The sequence below is a fragment of the Pogoniulus pusillus genome, chromosome 10 (genome assembly GCF_015220805.1).
Source record: "Pogoniulus pusillus isolate bPogPus1 chromosome 10, bPogPus1.pri, whole genome shotgun sequence".
Lineage (NCBI taxonomy): Eukaryota > Metazoa > Chordata > Aves > Piciformes > Lybiidae > Pogoniulus > Pogoniulus pusillus.
The window spans coordinates 32,274,976-32,291,011 of NC_087273.1; the positions used below are offsets into that span (position 1 = coordinate 32,274,976).

Consider the following 16,036-nt stretch of genomic DNA (forward strand, 5'->3'; position numbering starts at 1 on the left):
TCGGGTAGCCTCCGGGATATGAAAGGGCTCCCACAGCAGCCTCCATCACCCGTCAAACCCTCTTTTATTCTCGGGTGAGAAACTCAAAGGGGGAAGGAGCGGGGGGGGGAGGAGTGGAGCCCGGGCAGAGGTGGCCGCAGGGGCCGCTTGGCACGGGGGAGAGCAGACAAAAGCCGGCGGAGCTACGTGGCTCAAATTCAAAAGGGGCGCTCCAGTCTCCGTAAGGGCAGCACCGGCCCGGGGAGGAGGGAAGGGGGAGCGGCGGGGGGGCGGGAGCGGGGCCGGTGCCCGACGGCAGAGCCGTGGGGAAGCGGCGGGGCGGAGGGCGTTTGGAGATGGGTGCCGGCGGGGAGCGGGACAGGCGTACGAGGTGGGGAGTGTGGCACCCACAGGCACTGCCCTTCGCTCGGGGACGCAGCGGCTGAAGCGGCTGCCTTGAACCCAGCCCGGGTGCGACGATGAGGGGCATCCTCGGCTTAAAGCGGCTGCGGCTCAAAATCTGGCGGCGATGCACCCTGGTGCTCCTCCTCCTTTGGGCTGCCTGCTGGATGGTGGTGAGCGCCTTACTGTTCTTCCTCCACAGGAGCGTCTTCTCCGAGCGCTGCACAGACGAGAAGAGCCACCGGATCCTGGCCAGGCTGGTAGGTGCCCCAGCGGGAGGCGAGGCATTCCCCAAGGGCTGCCCGGCGGGATGAGGCACCGGCAGTCCGTCAGGGCTGCGAGGTACCGAGCGCCCAGGCGAGCTGCCGCTGGGGCACTCCTGCCCAGCTCCGTCCCGCCGGAGCTGCCGCATCACTGGCGCTGCCTCGGCGGGCAGAAGGCTGCCTCCCTCCCTGCCTCCTTTCCCGGGGCGAGGGCAGGTGCAGGCAGAGGGCCGGCTCCGGGCACGGGGTGCGGGAGGGCTTCCCCAGAGCTTTGGAAAGGGCAGCTCGGCATCCCGCACGCTCCGAAGGGAGAGGGTCTGGGCAGGGTAGCGGGTGGAGGGTGAAACAAACAATCTCCCTCCAGGTTTTTGTTTTATTTAGCCTAAAAGGTGTTTGTGCAGGAGCCTTCTCTCAGAAAAGCCACACCACTTGTAGTGCTTCCTTCATGTCTGGCGGGGGCTGGCATTTAAGGTGTAGTTATTAAAAAATCAAGAAAGGACCCGAGAATAACTATAAAAATCTCCCTTAAACCCAAAAACGCTCCCACCGATTTACAACTGTGTAGGAAACACTTCGAGAAGAGGAACAGCATCGGTTAACGCTTTGACTTAATGAAGGTATTTGTAGTGCCAGTGGTTAGGTGGGAAAGGAAGAATCCTAACGGGAATGAAATAATCTATCACTGCAGCAAGCAAAAACCCACCGTAGGTATTCCTTACATTCTTTATAATTAAGAGAAACTATAGGCGGCCGTGCTGACGCTCTGTTTTTAACAGCAGCTAGATACAATCTCTTTACCACAGCAGTTAACCTGAAGCACAGCTGAGCTGGGGATTGCAGCTGAAGGAATTAATCCTGCCTGTTCCATACGTGGCTGTGAAAAGCAGAGAGGTACGGAGGTGCAAGGAGCTGCAAGCTTAGGAAGGGCCAAGCTCTTGCCATCATACTTGCCAGTAAACTGATGGGCAGAGACCTGTTGCTGTTCCTCAGTTTGGAGAGTTGGGCACCTCTTCCAAAGACCGGGCAGGGATCAAATTTCAGGTGCAAGCCTTAGTTGTCACTGCGTAATGGCTCAGTTTCAGACCCTCCTTCCAGAGAAGAGGTAGCTGAAATTGCTGTGCTCATCTGTGCCTGTTTCCCTAGGTGAGTTTGTACTCACATCGTTAAGGTTTGTGAGATTTTTCTCAGATATGATTGGAAAGGGATCCTGCTTCTAGTGGAACAATTAGAAAAAGAGCTCATCTTGGTCAGCCCTGAAATAAGTCTTTATACATCTTCCAAGCCTGGCATGAGTTTCACAGTTACAGAAAGTGGAATTGGTTTATGGAACAACATAGTATCTGACTCTCATGCCTTGCATTAAGCAAAGTTTGACTTCCAAGAAAAACTATTTTGCTAGGCACCTGTCATATTTTCAGCAGGAGATAAGATAAGCTATTTGAAGCAAGTGGATGAAAACTGCACGGTTGCAAGCAGTATTTCTGAAGGTTTATTTCCTTCTGAAGCACAGGTACATCTGGGCAGCTGCATGTGCTGCTGCACTGCAAAGGCTGAAGTAGCACTGACCATTTTGCAGAGAACAAGTTTGACTCTCATAAAACTCACTCCCTCTTCCCTAACACCAGTCTCATCTTCATTTACACTGAACACACTGAATCGTAGTGATCAATTGCTGCTTTCTCTGGAGACATCGATTAATTTTAATGCCTGCCAAAACTTGGCTCAGCATTGCATTTACATAGGAGAAGTACTTGATAACAAGTCAGGACTCTGTCTTGGGGTCTGATCTGCACAAAAATAATGGTGGTACAGTAAGTTATAATCACTTATATAAATTCTTACTGGGGTTTACAATCATTTGAATTTTAATGTGAATTCAGACTCAGCCTTTTTAAACTTCTCTTGATCAGTGTACTAAGGATATTAGAAACTGCATAGCCAATTTCAAGCAGAAAGAGATGAGTGAGTCCAAACCATGTTTGCATTTTGTGTAGCACAGCTGCTTTTCTATCAGGCTGTTGGCTTTGTATCACTTTCATATTTTACTTTTTAGAATCTGGCACTCAGTGCCATTCAAAGGGCACTAATTAGGTAGATTTAAAACTGTCTCATCAGCAGAACTCAAAATGCAGTCGTTAAGATGTGATGGCAGCGTGGAGAGCCATTTATGATAGGTTCCTCTTTTTACCAGCAGCCATCGTGATGATACAAAATTCTGTAAAGTTTGCAGTTAGTACAAAGATTCCTGGGTTGATGAATGATAAACAGACTGTCTTTTCAAGACAGATTAACATGAATCACCTGGCTAAGTATTGCCAATCCACCTAAATGCGTTTTCATGCAGTAAAATTCAAGCCAGTGCACTGGGGAACACAAGAGTACAAGCTATGCCAGCAGGAGGGAAGAGTGTCTTGTAAACCTCTATGACTTTGGAAAGGATGCAGGGGACAAATAATTGATTCAACATGAACTACTAGTGTAGACTTTGCCTAGGAGGCTGATCTAATCTCTCAATGTCTCCAAAAAGAGAATTAGGGAAAGGCTGTTGGCAGTCTTTGCAGCACCGGACAACAGTGTTCAGTTCTGATGCCTGTCCTTCTAAGGTTGGCAGAGGAGGAAATAAAGAGAAGAAACAGAGGGAGAGAATAAACCCACAAAATCCATCTGAGGACTGAAAAAAAGTGTTATAATGGAGGGACTGGGGGGCCAAGTTTGCTTAGTGTAGTATGCTTATGACAAATATAAAACACTAGAAGTTTGAACAGTGGGGTGAGTAATGAGGACATGGAAGTGCAGTCAATCTTTTTTGACCACCTAGATTATAATGAACAGGAAACCAAGGAGATTTTCAAAGCTGTTGAGGGACTCCCAACTCACTAAATTCTGTGAGCAACACCTTGAAATTTGTTCAAATTTCTCAACAGCTTTTGAGGAAGCCTGTTTGAAATTCTTGCTTCCTTGTGTGACCAGCAGAAAATGTTGTTTCTGGAAGGCTGGTTTGTATTTCATCACTGTGACACCAGGAGCCTCTTGGTCATGTCCTCCTTTATAGATCCTGGTTTGCAGAACAATTCAGTGTAAGAAGAATACAATTTAAAGTCTGTTTGTCAGATACTAGGTTAAACCCTGGGCCTGAATTTGGACTGCAGGCTGTGAAGAGAGCACCTGAAGAGCTGGATAAGGGGACTCCAGTGGGGAGTCCCCTTCAATGAAGCCCCAACTTAAATGTTTCTGCACTAAGAACAAGAAAGAAGAGCTACAGATGTATGCATACCTGCAGGACTATGATGTCATTGACATTACTGAAACCTGGTGGGATGGCTCCCATGACTGCAGCAAGGGATTAGATGGGTATAAGCCTTCCAGGCAAGACAGAGAAGGGGAGGGCTGTTGCCCTCTACATCAAAGACCAACTGGAGTCCTTGGAGCTCCACGTGGGAATAGATGAAGAAATGACAGAAGGTTTATGAATGAGGAGGGAAGGGATGCCATCTAGAGGGACTTGGACAGGCTTGAGAGGTGGGACCAAACCAGCTTTCTGAAGTTCAACAAGGCCAAGTGCAAGGTCCTACACCTGGGTCAAGGCAATCCCCAGCACAAATATAGGCTGGCTTGAGAGCAGTCTTGAGAAAAAGTGCCTGGGGATGTCAGCTGATGAACAACTCAACACGAGCTGGCAACGTGCACTTGCAGCTCAGAAGGCAACTGTGTCCTGGGCTGTATCAAACGAAGTGCAACCAGTAGGCTGAGGGAGGTGATTCTCCTCCTCCACTTTGCTATCATGAGGCCTCACCTGGAGTACTACATCCAGCTCTGTTGCTCCCAGCATAAGAAGGAACATCAAACTGCTGGATTTGGGTCCAGAGGAGGCCATGAAGATGACCAAAAGGCTGAATCACCAGCCTTATGCAGACAGGCTGAGAGAGTTGGGGCTGTTCAGCCTGGAAAAAAGGCTTTGGGAAAACTTTAGAGCAGCCTTCCAATACCTGAAGGTGGCCTGCAAGGAAGCTGGGAAGGGACTTTTTGCAGTGGCTTGCAGTAATGGTACAAGGGGGAATGAACTGAAGCTTCAGGAGGGTAGATTTAGACTAGATGCTTGAAAGAAATTCTTTACAGTAAGAATAGTGAGACAGTAAAACAGGTTATCCAGGGAGGTCATAGATGCCTGCTCCCTGGGGGTGTTCAAGGCCAGGTTGGATGAGACCTTGAGCAATCTATGGTCTAGTCAAAGTTGTCCATGTCCATGGCAGGGAATGTTGGAACTGGATGATTTTTGTGATCCTTTCCAGCCTAAACCATAGTATGATTCTATGGAGGATTTATGGGTTCGATTTGAACAGTGGAGAAGTCCTAAACAGCATCTAGGTTCAAAAATTACTCATCTCCTACATCTGGGAAATATAACTGAGACTGGTTTTCTCCACAAGTACTTTTTCTCATTAATGTCATTAAGAATGACATGATGGCAACACAGGAAAATAAGCTGCATGTTGAGATGTTTGGCTACAGGTCTGCTGGACATGTGTTTGTCTAGATACAAGAAGCTCAGGGGTGATCTTATTACTGTCTACAACTACCTGAAGGGGCATTGTAGCCAGGTAGGGGGTGGCCTCTTCTCCCAGGTAACCAGCAATAGAACAAAGGGACACAGTCTCAAGTTGTGCCAGGGTAGGTATAGGCTGGATATTAGGAAGAAGTTCTTCACAGAGAGAGTGATTGGCATTGGAATGGGCTGCCCAGGGAGGTGGTGGAGGCACCGTCCCTGGGGGTCTTCAAGAAAAGCCTGGCTGAGGCACTTAGTGCCATGGTCTAGTTGAGTGGATAGGGCTGGGTGCTAGGTTGGACTGGATGATCTTGGAGGTCTCTTCCAACCTGGTTGATTCTATGATTCTAAGAGGTCCACACATATGGGCTAAGAGTGAACTTGCTGGACTACAGTGAAATTGTCCACGGGAGTAAAAGTTCACCCATGTGGACCCAGTTATAGGACTGAGTTATATATTCTCTTACTACAGCAGAAGAAGAGCTAGGTAGTTGTCTTCTCATCAGAAGAGTAATGATTTTGAATGCTGAGTATACTTAAGCTTCAAAAAAAAAAAAATCAATTTTCCTCCTGTTTATAATCTTCTGTCTAAAATCGTTTAGAGTTCCAGATGTTAGGTACTGCTGAACTACTTTGGTTAAGAAAATTATGTTTCCTATTATAAAAGGGTAAATAAATTTATATTATAGTCCTAGGAACAGATTCTCAAAGAGAAGAACACCAATCTGTGTGCTCTAATGGCTGTGGACAGCTCACCGAGTCTGCTTGCCCATCCTGATGTGGATGTGTGTGTTTTACACACGTGTGTCACCTTGGATTCAAGCTTTCTTTGCTGGCTTCTCATTTGGGCTGTGAGAACACCAGTGCAGAAATAAATGTGATGTCTGTCTGAACTGCCCTCAATGAGCTGTTTTAGTCAATTTATCACTGCTCCTGGGTTTTGGAATTAATTCTGCACTCGTTCCCCTGTGGGTCATTTGGGGCTGGTCTCTGAATATTGCCTGGCATCAGAGCATGTTCTTCTGGTGCACACCTCAGAGACTGTCCTAAGAAAATACTTCACTTGGATTTCATGCTCATGTTTCTTGTGCGTGTAACAGCAAGTCACACATGGGGTGGGGCTCAGGCAGCCCTTGCAAGTACTCCACATACAGAAGGAGCTGCCAACTTGTTTAAATGATGTTTCAAATGCCAGAAAGTAATAAAGAAGGCTGACATTGTCAAGCCACCTCCCAGATGTTTGGCTTTCTACACCACCACAGTCTATTTCCCTTTCACCAGAGACCTCTGAGCATCCTCTCTACTGATTCACCCACAGCAGTCCCTGCAGCTGTGCTTCCCAATGCCCATAGGAATATATCAACTGCCTACACTTTTGGAAGTGATGGTATGGAAATGATTGTGGGTTGAAGGAAGGAGTAGTGAGGGAATCCTTGCAGTCCTTGTACAAATTTGCAGGGACCACCTAACTATCAAGCAGCAGTTCCCATGTTTTCACAGGCTGACGTTTTCTCTTTCCAGTTTAAACCAAAATTATTTAAGCAATTCCTGTTAAACTGTTACATCTAAAATCTGGGAAAGTGATTTTGTCCTGCAGCATTTACATACATCTTTAAAAATTCTGAAAGTTCTTGGTCCAAGAGGCATTGAGTACAACCTCTGTGTTTCCTGCTAATGCAGAAGGAGGTCCTTATAGCTGGATTCATGGCAAGTCAAGTGTAAGGCTGAAACATGCAGAGCTGCAGAAGGTGCCAGCAATCCATCAGCCTATGGATTTTCCTGGAATTGAAGTGGGAGTGTCTCAGTCATGCTGCACTGAACCTTCCAGAGAAGTCCTGCATTACCATCAAAGTTATCTCCTGTGCCTTAAGTTGTTGCAGCCCAGAATGTCACACGGTGCAGCCAAATGTGTTTGAAGATTGGCTTACTGAATTCATATGTGGCAAGTGCTTAGGAATCTTAACAGGTCATCTAGTCTATCTCTTTGCCCTAAAATAGCCTGTCCTTTACTATCCCAGAAGTCCCTGTTTTAAAGCAAGATTAAACATTAGGAAGAAGGTCTCTACTATGAGGTTGGTGAGACACTGGACCAGATTGGCCAAAAAAGTTACAGATGCCCCCTCCCTCTAAGTGTCTAAGAGCAAGCTAGATGAGGCTTTGAACAATCTGGTCTAGTGGGAGGTGTCCCTGCCCATGGCAGTGGGGTGGGAAGTAGATGATCTTTATGGTCCCTTCCAACTGAAGCCATTCTATGATTTCCCCTAGAAAGAGCTCTCTGAAGCCTTCTGAAAAAACAGTGAATCACTCAATGTTTGTAGGTGTGTGCTCGTGGCACCACAGCCAGTGCAAGCCTCTCAGGCTTAGGACTGTTGTTAATTGTTTGCCTGTCTACTAAGTGGTCCATGAGTATATGGTCTTGCTATCAGTGTTCTCTTTCACTCCAGTGTCTTGACTACAGCAGCGGAGTCCTGACTGGCGACCTCTGTGAAGACCTTTGTGTGGCACAAAAGCTGGTGTACAAACACTGTCTTTACTATGACAGAGGTAAGAAGGTCATCCAGGCTGACTGGAGAGGCCAGCCCATCATCCTGAAATCCAAAAAAGAAATCTTCTCCAGCTACCAGCATCTAAGTATCCTAGAGGAGGTGGAAACAGAGGATATTCCTGAAACAGAGCTTCTGCTGATGGTAGCCGTGGAGGTAAAAAATGTCCTGGGGCTAGAACTATCCAACAACAGCATGGGGCCTCTATTGATAAGGAAGAAGGGACCACATTGGAAAGCACAGGTGGCCAGCATGTGGTCCTTGCTCCAGCAGGAAGAATATATCTACTTCAGTTTGCTGCAGGACTTCAGCAAACATGTGCTACGAATTATTGGCTCTTGTGGACACTTTTATGCTGTGGAGTATCTTACAGCTGGACACGCCTGGCACAAAACTCTTTTTCCCTTGGAAAGTGTGGTTGGTCCCTCACTTGCTGGCCACAAAAGCATGGTGAGAGCTGTCACTGACATTGCACTCAGCTTTCTGGACATGGTACAGCATTTTGATAATGACTTCTCTCACCGACTTCACCTGTGTGACATCAAGCCAGAGAACTTCGCTATCAGGAACGATCTCACAGTAAGTTGGGCCTTTGGGGTGGTGCTGCAGAGATTTGAGGTCAAATTTTACTCTGAAAGTGCCTTTGTAAAAATGACATTTCCCTTCTCATGCAGCTTTTGGCCAATTTTTTGCAAAACCAGTGTATTTATAGGTGCCAGGGGAGATTCTCTACTGCTTTTCCTCTTTGTGCTATGTGCAGCCATATTTCAGAAGCACTAAATCCTGCTGCTTGTTTTGAGACCTGCTTGCTCTGTTCTGATTTTTTTCACCTCCTCAAAGGCACCAGCACTGGCAGAGTCCCTTGGATATCGTAAGGGATACCTCCAGAAGGTAAGGAGATCTCAAAAGCTGTAAATGGAGTTGCAATTTCACTCACAGCAACAGTTTCTGGTGGTGATGCTGAAAGGAAAAATGTTGAATTTGAAAGCTAAGGCTGAATTCTCTGACCTGACACAAGGGCAACTCCCCACATCCAAACACAAACATTTGTGCTTTAGAATTCAGCTTGTCAGGTTGGAAAGTGATCCACAGTCACCTGAAGTATTCACCTTGCATGCACTCTGTGAGCAGAAATATCGCTGGTTCTGGTGGGAATTGTGTGTATGGACAAAGCCACTGAAGAGTAAGTAGGTGTTTGAACCAGGCTTACAATTTGCAGTGACATCAGTGGAGTTTCTGCACTTCGAGTAAACATAAAGCATTTTCAGGGACTTAAGTGCTATTTTCAGTACTTGCTGAGTGTTAATATAGCCCTCCCATCTTCAAAGCACTAGGCAAACACTGTCTAAATATACAGCCATTAAGAGCAATTATAGTGCTTCCCCTTCACCCTTCCCTTCCCTCACATTGTTTATTCAGGTGCAGGACAGCAACTGAGCAGGGAATGAGTGAGGAGCTACAGCAGGAAACTTAACCTAGCGACACTTAGGCAGTGAGGTTCAGCAGGAATTCCTCAGCTTTATCGATTATGCAGGGCTGTGACTGTGTGTGGCTGGCCACACACAGGAGCAGGGGAGACTTTATCACCATGTTCCAGTATTTAAAGGGTGACTACAAAGAAGATGGTGATTCCTCTTTTTTCCCAAGGACAAGATGTGGGGCAGTGGGTACAAGTCACTGCTAAGAAGATTCTGACTGAACACAAGAGGACTTTTTTTCACAAAGAGAAGAATCAACTCTTGGTATAGTCTCAAGAGGGAAGTGGTGGAGTCTCCACCACTGGATGCTTTTAAGATCCAGGGTGCTAAGTCATCTTATCTAGACTGTGGTTTTCCCAAGAAAGCTTGGATAGGATGATCCTTCAAGTCTCTTCCAAGCAGTTGTTTTGTGATTCTATGATACCTACAGGAAAAGAGATTGTATTCAGGAAAAGAGATTGTATTTAGGAAAAGAGAATGAATATTAGATGTGAGACTTGCTTTTCCAGGATCCTCCCATGATTTCTCTGTTCTAAAGAGACAGCAAACACCTTCTGATAATGAAGCACTTTGTTTTAGTATTTCCTAGGAGCATTAATTACAAATAAAAGTGACACACAGGTTTCTCTCAGTTGAGCAGTATTTACAGCTCATTGGCATTGTCTGGTTTTGCTTCATTTGCCCCCATTTGATCCCATGGAGGAGTCAGGAGAGACAACAGTCAGAAAGCTGCAGAAATCAGGATGGAGGTGACACATGCGCAGAGCTTCTGATCAGTGAAGAAGGAAAGACAGTAAGAAGCAGGAACTTTAGGTGGTTTTACCAATCAGTTCCAGAATGGGGACACAGCAAGGCAGCTTTTTTTTTTTTTTCTGTTTAAGTTTTTTTTTTTCAGTTGTTTGTTTCTTATGTTCTTTAATGTTTGTGTTCTTGTGTTACTTAATAATAAATGCCCATAGAGTACCACTACTCTTCATTCCAGTAACAAGACTGCTAATGCCTAGAGAAATGTGCCTGAAGTGCAACAGTCTTACTTTGAGGATTATTTTTCAAATGGTGGGGCTAAGCCTCCAGCCTTCTCATGCTGTTTCTGCAGCACAGAGAAGAGAGATTACTGCCTGGTAGATCACCTAAGGGAATTTTAAGCTGCCATGGAGCGACATAAGGTGCAGAGCTAGAAGCAGGTCTGAGTGAATATAAAGTGCTCCAGGAGAGCTTTCTCTTTTATCAGCACCCCAGAGAGAACTAGAAAGATTACAGCATCTTAAACAAGACTTTAAATCAGGTCAGGAACCAGGCTGGGTTCTTCCTGCATTTTCTTAGGTACCTTAATTAATTACAATCATAACAAACCTGAACAAAATGCAGCTGCTTCTAGGTGGTTTGAGAGGGTCTGGCTGGATGCCCACAGGTTTTTGTAACAGATGAACTTCAGCGACACTACCAAACCGTTTGGCAGTCACACACTGAGGAGTCAGGGTGGTTTGGTTTTTGGTTGGGTTTTTTCTCCTAGCAGAGCAATTGATCAGATTGTCAAAAGTGTTCAGTGCTGGCAGAGACCCCACCTGGGAGCTGATGCAGCAACCCTAGAACTGGGGAAACCCTGCACTGCTTTTGCTGTCTCTATTCCAAATTGAACAGCACAACTGCAGAAAGCTTAAGCAAGTAATGGAGAGAAGGAACATAAATCTGCTTGTCCAAACGTGTGAAATTCCTTAGGCTACATCATCATTACCAAGCTCTGAGAAGCTTAAAAATACTTGAGTTTTTAAGCCATGCTCATCTCTTTAAGATTTTCCCTGGGGAAAAAGAAATAGAGTAAAACAAAGATTAGACCTTGTTCTTTACTTTGTCTGTGGAAGGTTTATTTGGCCTCCTACCAGAGCAGACATCTTTAGTTCCTGAGGTTGATCCAGCTGCTGCTCCAGTCACACAGTTCAGCTTCCCCTGTAATTTGGGAGGTTGAATCTTAGAAGTGAGAGTCCCATTTCAGCCTAAGTAACTCTGCTTTGCCCAGGTCCCAGGCATTTTCCTTCATAACAGTGTGTGTCTGGCTGCAAGGAAGCGTCTCTAACTTTGACAGTCAAGTGTTAAACATGTCTCTGAATGTACACTGGTTGCTGCATCCATGGTGCTGAAGGCAGACTGCATGCATTGGGGTCACCCACAGTTCATCTCATGTCAAGCAGCTGCCATCCAGTTATCAGCCTCCTTTCTTTCCCTATTTATTGCTGTGATTTTTCCTAAGTGAAGTATTCATGGGTGGAATGATGCTGGCAGAAACTGAGACTGCATCCCTTTCATAGAATCACAGAATCAACCAGGTTGGAAGAGACCTCCAAGATCATCCAGTCCAATCTATCCCCTAGCCAGTCAACTAGACCATACCTCGAGTGAGCAGTGTCTTTGCAGACCTCTTCATGCCGCATGCTCACTGTTTGCAAGCCTTGTGTCAGGGTGAGAAAGTTGATGGATTCCTTCAGTCCTTGCTTTTTCTGCTGAGACTAAACTCAAGCTGGACTCTGCCACAGACCATATTCCAGGACAGGCAGAACAAGAACCATTCACAATAAAGGAGTCGCACTACAGCAAACAGGACTGGGCAAAACTAGTCCCAACCTCCAGCAAAGTCCAGGATATCTTGTACAGCTGAAAAGACGCAAAGTCATGGAATGCAATGGCAGGTCTGCAGGAGCTGCACCAGGTGCAGGTGCTTCTGCTCATCCCACTGCTCCTCTCCACAATTCCAGATTTGGGGCTCAGTCTGAATGGTGAATTTTAAATTATACCATCCAGTCTGTGGATAGTTTTGCACCATCATCTAATGGTGCAAATGCAGATGGAGATGCCACCTACATAAACTGCAACAACAAATAAATTGGCTTTCAGGTTGGTTAGTTTTGGTTGAAGACAAATCAGTCTAGTAGATCCCAGGGATTCAGACTGTCCACAAATAATTTTCCCTTTCCTGGTGCTGTAAGAAGTGGTTGTTTTTCTTTAAAAGTGGTGTTTATAAAAGTCGTGCAGCTCAGTTAAGTGAAATAAAAGCCCTTTCATTGTGATCCCAGTTCCCCCTGGCAGATGATCTCAGCACAGCATTTCCAAAAGCAAGCAACAAAGAATTCCTGCTCAGCTCTGTCCCGTGGGCTGTGACATGCCAGATCTGATGGGTTGTTTTGATCCACAGGTGGTGGCCATTGATGTGGATATGGCCTTTTTTGAACCCAAAATGAGGGACATCCTCGAACAGAACTGCACAGGAGATGAAGATTGTAATTTTTTTGATTGCTTTTCAAAATGCAATCTGAAAATAAAAAAGTGTGGAGCACAGAGAGCCAATAACAACTTGCAAGTGAGTAGACACAGCTGCTTTATGCATCCATTCCTCTTGAAAGCACATTGTCTATAAAATGTGTGGTATGTACTAGGAGGCTGTGAGATGAAGACAGTCAGGTTTTAAACACAGTCACATGAGTTCCAGTCTTGTTCAGCAGCCCTATCTTGGGGTATGCAAACACACCTTTATATTCACTAGTGATTATTTGCTGTGGGTTTGGGTGGCCATTGGCTCAATGCCTCAGGACAGTGAGTGAAACAGGGGCAGAGAAGTGGCATTACTGTCTCATTGATGGTCGAGCCAGGGCTGTCCATGCAGGCTGTGAGCAGTGGAGGGGCAATGGCTGCAGTAGTTCACCCTACATAGTGTATGGTGTAGTGGAAAGGGAGGCCCATGGAGTTCTTGGCCCTGGGATGAGGTGTCTTCGATGTCACTCAGCTTGTGCTCGGTAAGGAGGCTAGAGGAGCATAGTTTGCTTCTCTCATCCCTTCACCACTTGATATGCAGAAGTGCAAGAGCAGTCTGAGAAGAGGATGGACTCCAGCTAAAGCATAACCTTTGCGGATGCTTCTTATCTATAGCTTCCTCTTTGTATGGCTGGGGTCATTTTGGATTCAGATGACATTTTGCTACAGTTGCAGAGAAGCAGCTTGGCATTAGTTGTAACTCCTGAAAGACCACAATCTGCTCTTTTCCATTTCCTCAGGTGATCTGTGACAAAATATTCCGCCGCTGGTTTTCCCCAACTCTCAGAGAAACGTCAATTTCCCTCCCACTGCAGCTGCAGCTACAGCTACAGAAGGCTGTGCAGGAGTGTGCCAAGCCAGGACATAGGGATGATGCTGGGCACCAGAGGACTTTGAAATCTCTGTCTGAGTTGTACCACCTGCTTCGAGTCACTCAGCAAGAACTGCAAAGGGCAGAGTAGATTCAAAAGGCAGAACTGCAAAGGCCACCTCCCAACCACTGCCGATGGATGCTGTGCATAAAGCAGTCTGTGCTTTCTGTCTCTTTCCTATCCCTTCTGCCTGTTGTATCACACTTACAGCAGAGAGATTGTTTCTCTCCCATGCAAATGCAGTTCGTGGCTGCAGGTGCAGCACGTCCTCTTAATATCCTTTCAAGTGTGAAATTGTTTTGCATTACCTGGATTCTGTCCTTGCTTATTTTCTGAGCTGGCACTAGCCCACTCCATCAGCATTCAGCACATTGCTTACCAAGAGCTGTAGTCACTGCTCAGATAGCATCTGTCTGAATGCAGTGCTCAGGGTGAGGATGCATTTATAGAAGAAAAGTATAAGTAAACACAGCAAAACTACTATCAGTGATTAAAACAGCAGGTGGGTGGTTGAGTGTGGGTAAGCACATGCACAGTGTTTGTTTTAATTTCTCTGTAGGATGAGGTTATTTGTAAAGTAGGGACAGGGTGCTTTGTATGATAAAAGAACCTTAAGCAGGGAAATGTACTGGCACATGAGTAAAGAGTTGCTTTTATTCAAAGCAGTCCTCACTGGTGTCTCCAAATGCCTTTTCTCTGGTGTGTCACATTACCTGTGCCATAGCTAACTTCTTGTGGGGAAATTATATAAAGGTACTTAGGATTTTTCTAGAGCAAAATAATTGTATCCCTGTCGAGTTCCCACGTGGGTACTCACATTTTGCAGCAGAGAGGTATGAATAATGTCACTGAATTTTCCCAGGTGAACAAGCCCTCACACACTTGTACATCAGAGCATTTAATAAGAGGCACTCCTTTGCCAGGGAGCAGAATCACCCAGCAACTCCAACAATCCACCCTTTGCTCTGAGCAGAACAATGTCCACATTCAGAGTTTTCTTGCATTGTGCTATTTTAATGACAAAAGGATTTTTTTTTGGTAAGAATTCATTATCTTGCAATCAGTCACACAAATAAAGATCCCTAGCTTAATTTTAAATAACTAGCTTTGCCTTTGGAATGTGTGTAGCTGTGGCTGGAGAACCAAAGATGTGGGTCTAGAAGATGTTGCATGTGTGTTAAGTCCAACAGTAGGTATTTCACCTATCAGCTGGATTTAGTGTGAAGATATGAAAAACCCCACAAACGGGGGAAAAAAATCCTATGACAGTCCTCAGCTCCGAAGGACTCTTCAATACTGGGACTGAAAATTCTGGTTTGAGGATGTGAGACACATAACACCACCACCTAATCTTTTATGGCTTTATATCCATCAGTCTTTCAACAGCCCTGAAGCCTGTGAGCATTAAGTATGCAGAAACCTTCCATTTCTGAAGTAGTTCTGCTTAGGCGATGTTGACATACCCAAAACTAGCTCAGCCTTACAGACTAGTGCTAGCTGGTTTGGGTTTTTTTGTTTTGTTCTGTTCTGCACTCTGGCCACAACAACCCCATGCAGCACTACAGGCTGGGGAGAGAGTGGCTGGAGAGCAGCCAGGCAGAGAGGGACCTGGAGGTAGCAGGTTGACAATGGTTGAACATAAGCCAGCAGCGTGCCCAGGTGGCCAAGAAGGCCAACAGCATCCTGGCCTGTGTCAAGAACACTGTGACCAGCAGGACCAAGGAAGTCCTTCTGCCCCTGTACTCAGCACTGGTCAGGCCACACCTTGAGTACTGTGTCCAGTTCTGAGCCCCATTTAGGAAAGATGTTGAGATGCTTGAATGTGTCCAGAGAAGGGCAACAAGGTCAATGAAGGGGCTGGAGCACAGCCCTGTGAGGAGAGGCTGAGGGAGCTAGGGGTGTTTAGCCTAGAGAAGGCTCAGGGGAGACCTCACTGCTGACTACAACTACCTGAAAGGAGGTTGTAGCCAGGTGAGGATTGGTCTTTTCTCCCAGGCACCCAATGACAGAACAAGAGGATACAGTCTTGAGCTGTTCCAGAGCAAGTTTAGGCTGGATGTTAGGCAGATGTTCTTCACAGGGAGAGTGATTGGCATTGGAATGGGCTGCCCAGGGAGGTGGTGGAGTCACCATTCCTGGAGGTGTTTAAAAGGAGACTGGATGTAGTGCTTGGTGCCATAGGTTAGTTGATTAGATGATGTTGGATGATAGGCTGGACTTGATCTCAAAGGTCTTTCCCAACCTGGTTACTTCTCTTCTGTGATTCTGTTTTTCTTGCAGTAAACTACTGTAATGTTAAAAATCACACAAGACCTCAAGATGCTCACAGCTAGAGCAAGGCTGGCTGCCTTGCCTGGGATGGTGCTGAACAAGCTGCTGTTAAGCAGCAGCTTAGGAGTTCCTGACTGGTAAAGTCCTGCTCAGCCTTCACTTCAACTCTAACCAGGGAAATGGAACAATGATTCAATGCTTTGAGAACATCCTTTGAAAAAGCAGGAAGGCAAAGCAGGATGGGAAGAAACCCTAAGTCTGGAAACAAAGACCTGTTACAAAGTCCTGATAGAGATAAAAACTAAGAAGGATAGAATCAGATTGTGGTCTGGAGACAGATAAAGCACCAGAGAGGGATGGGGAAAACAAGGAATAAGCAATG

General features: G+C 45.9%; 1 protein-coding gene across 1 annotated transcript; it reads left to right on the forward strand.

Annotated features, from left to right (window-relative positions):
• Nucleotides 1–297: 297 nt before the first annotated feature.
• Nucleotides 298–14,055, forward strand: DIPK1C (divergent protein kinase domain 1C). Its single transcript, XM_064150135.1, has 4 exons — nucleotides 298–641; nucleotides 7,632–8,309; nucleotides 12,396–12,560; nucleotides 13,252–14,055. Exons 1-4 carry the CDS (start codon nucleotides 459–461, stop codon nucleotides 13,471–13,473), a joined length of 1,248 nt encoding a protein of 415 aa, XP_064006205.1. The 5' UTR covers nucleotides 298–458; the 3' UTR covers nucleotides 13,474–14,055.
• Nucleotides 14,056–16,036: the final 1,981 nt, after the last annotated feature.

Coding starts and splice junctions, on each gene's coding strand:
- DIPK1C (XM_064150135.1), top strand. CDS start 459: ATGAGGGGCATCCTCGGCTTAAAGCGGCTGCGGCTCAAAATCTGGCGG. Junction 8,310..12,395: donor CTATCAGGAACGATCTCACA/GTAAGTTGGGCC, acceptor TTTGATCCACAG/GTGGTGGCCATTGATGTGGA. Junction 12,561..13,251: donor GAGCCAATAACAACTTGCAA/GTGAGTAGACAC, acceptor CCATTTCCTCAG/GTGATCTGTGACAAAATATT.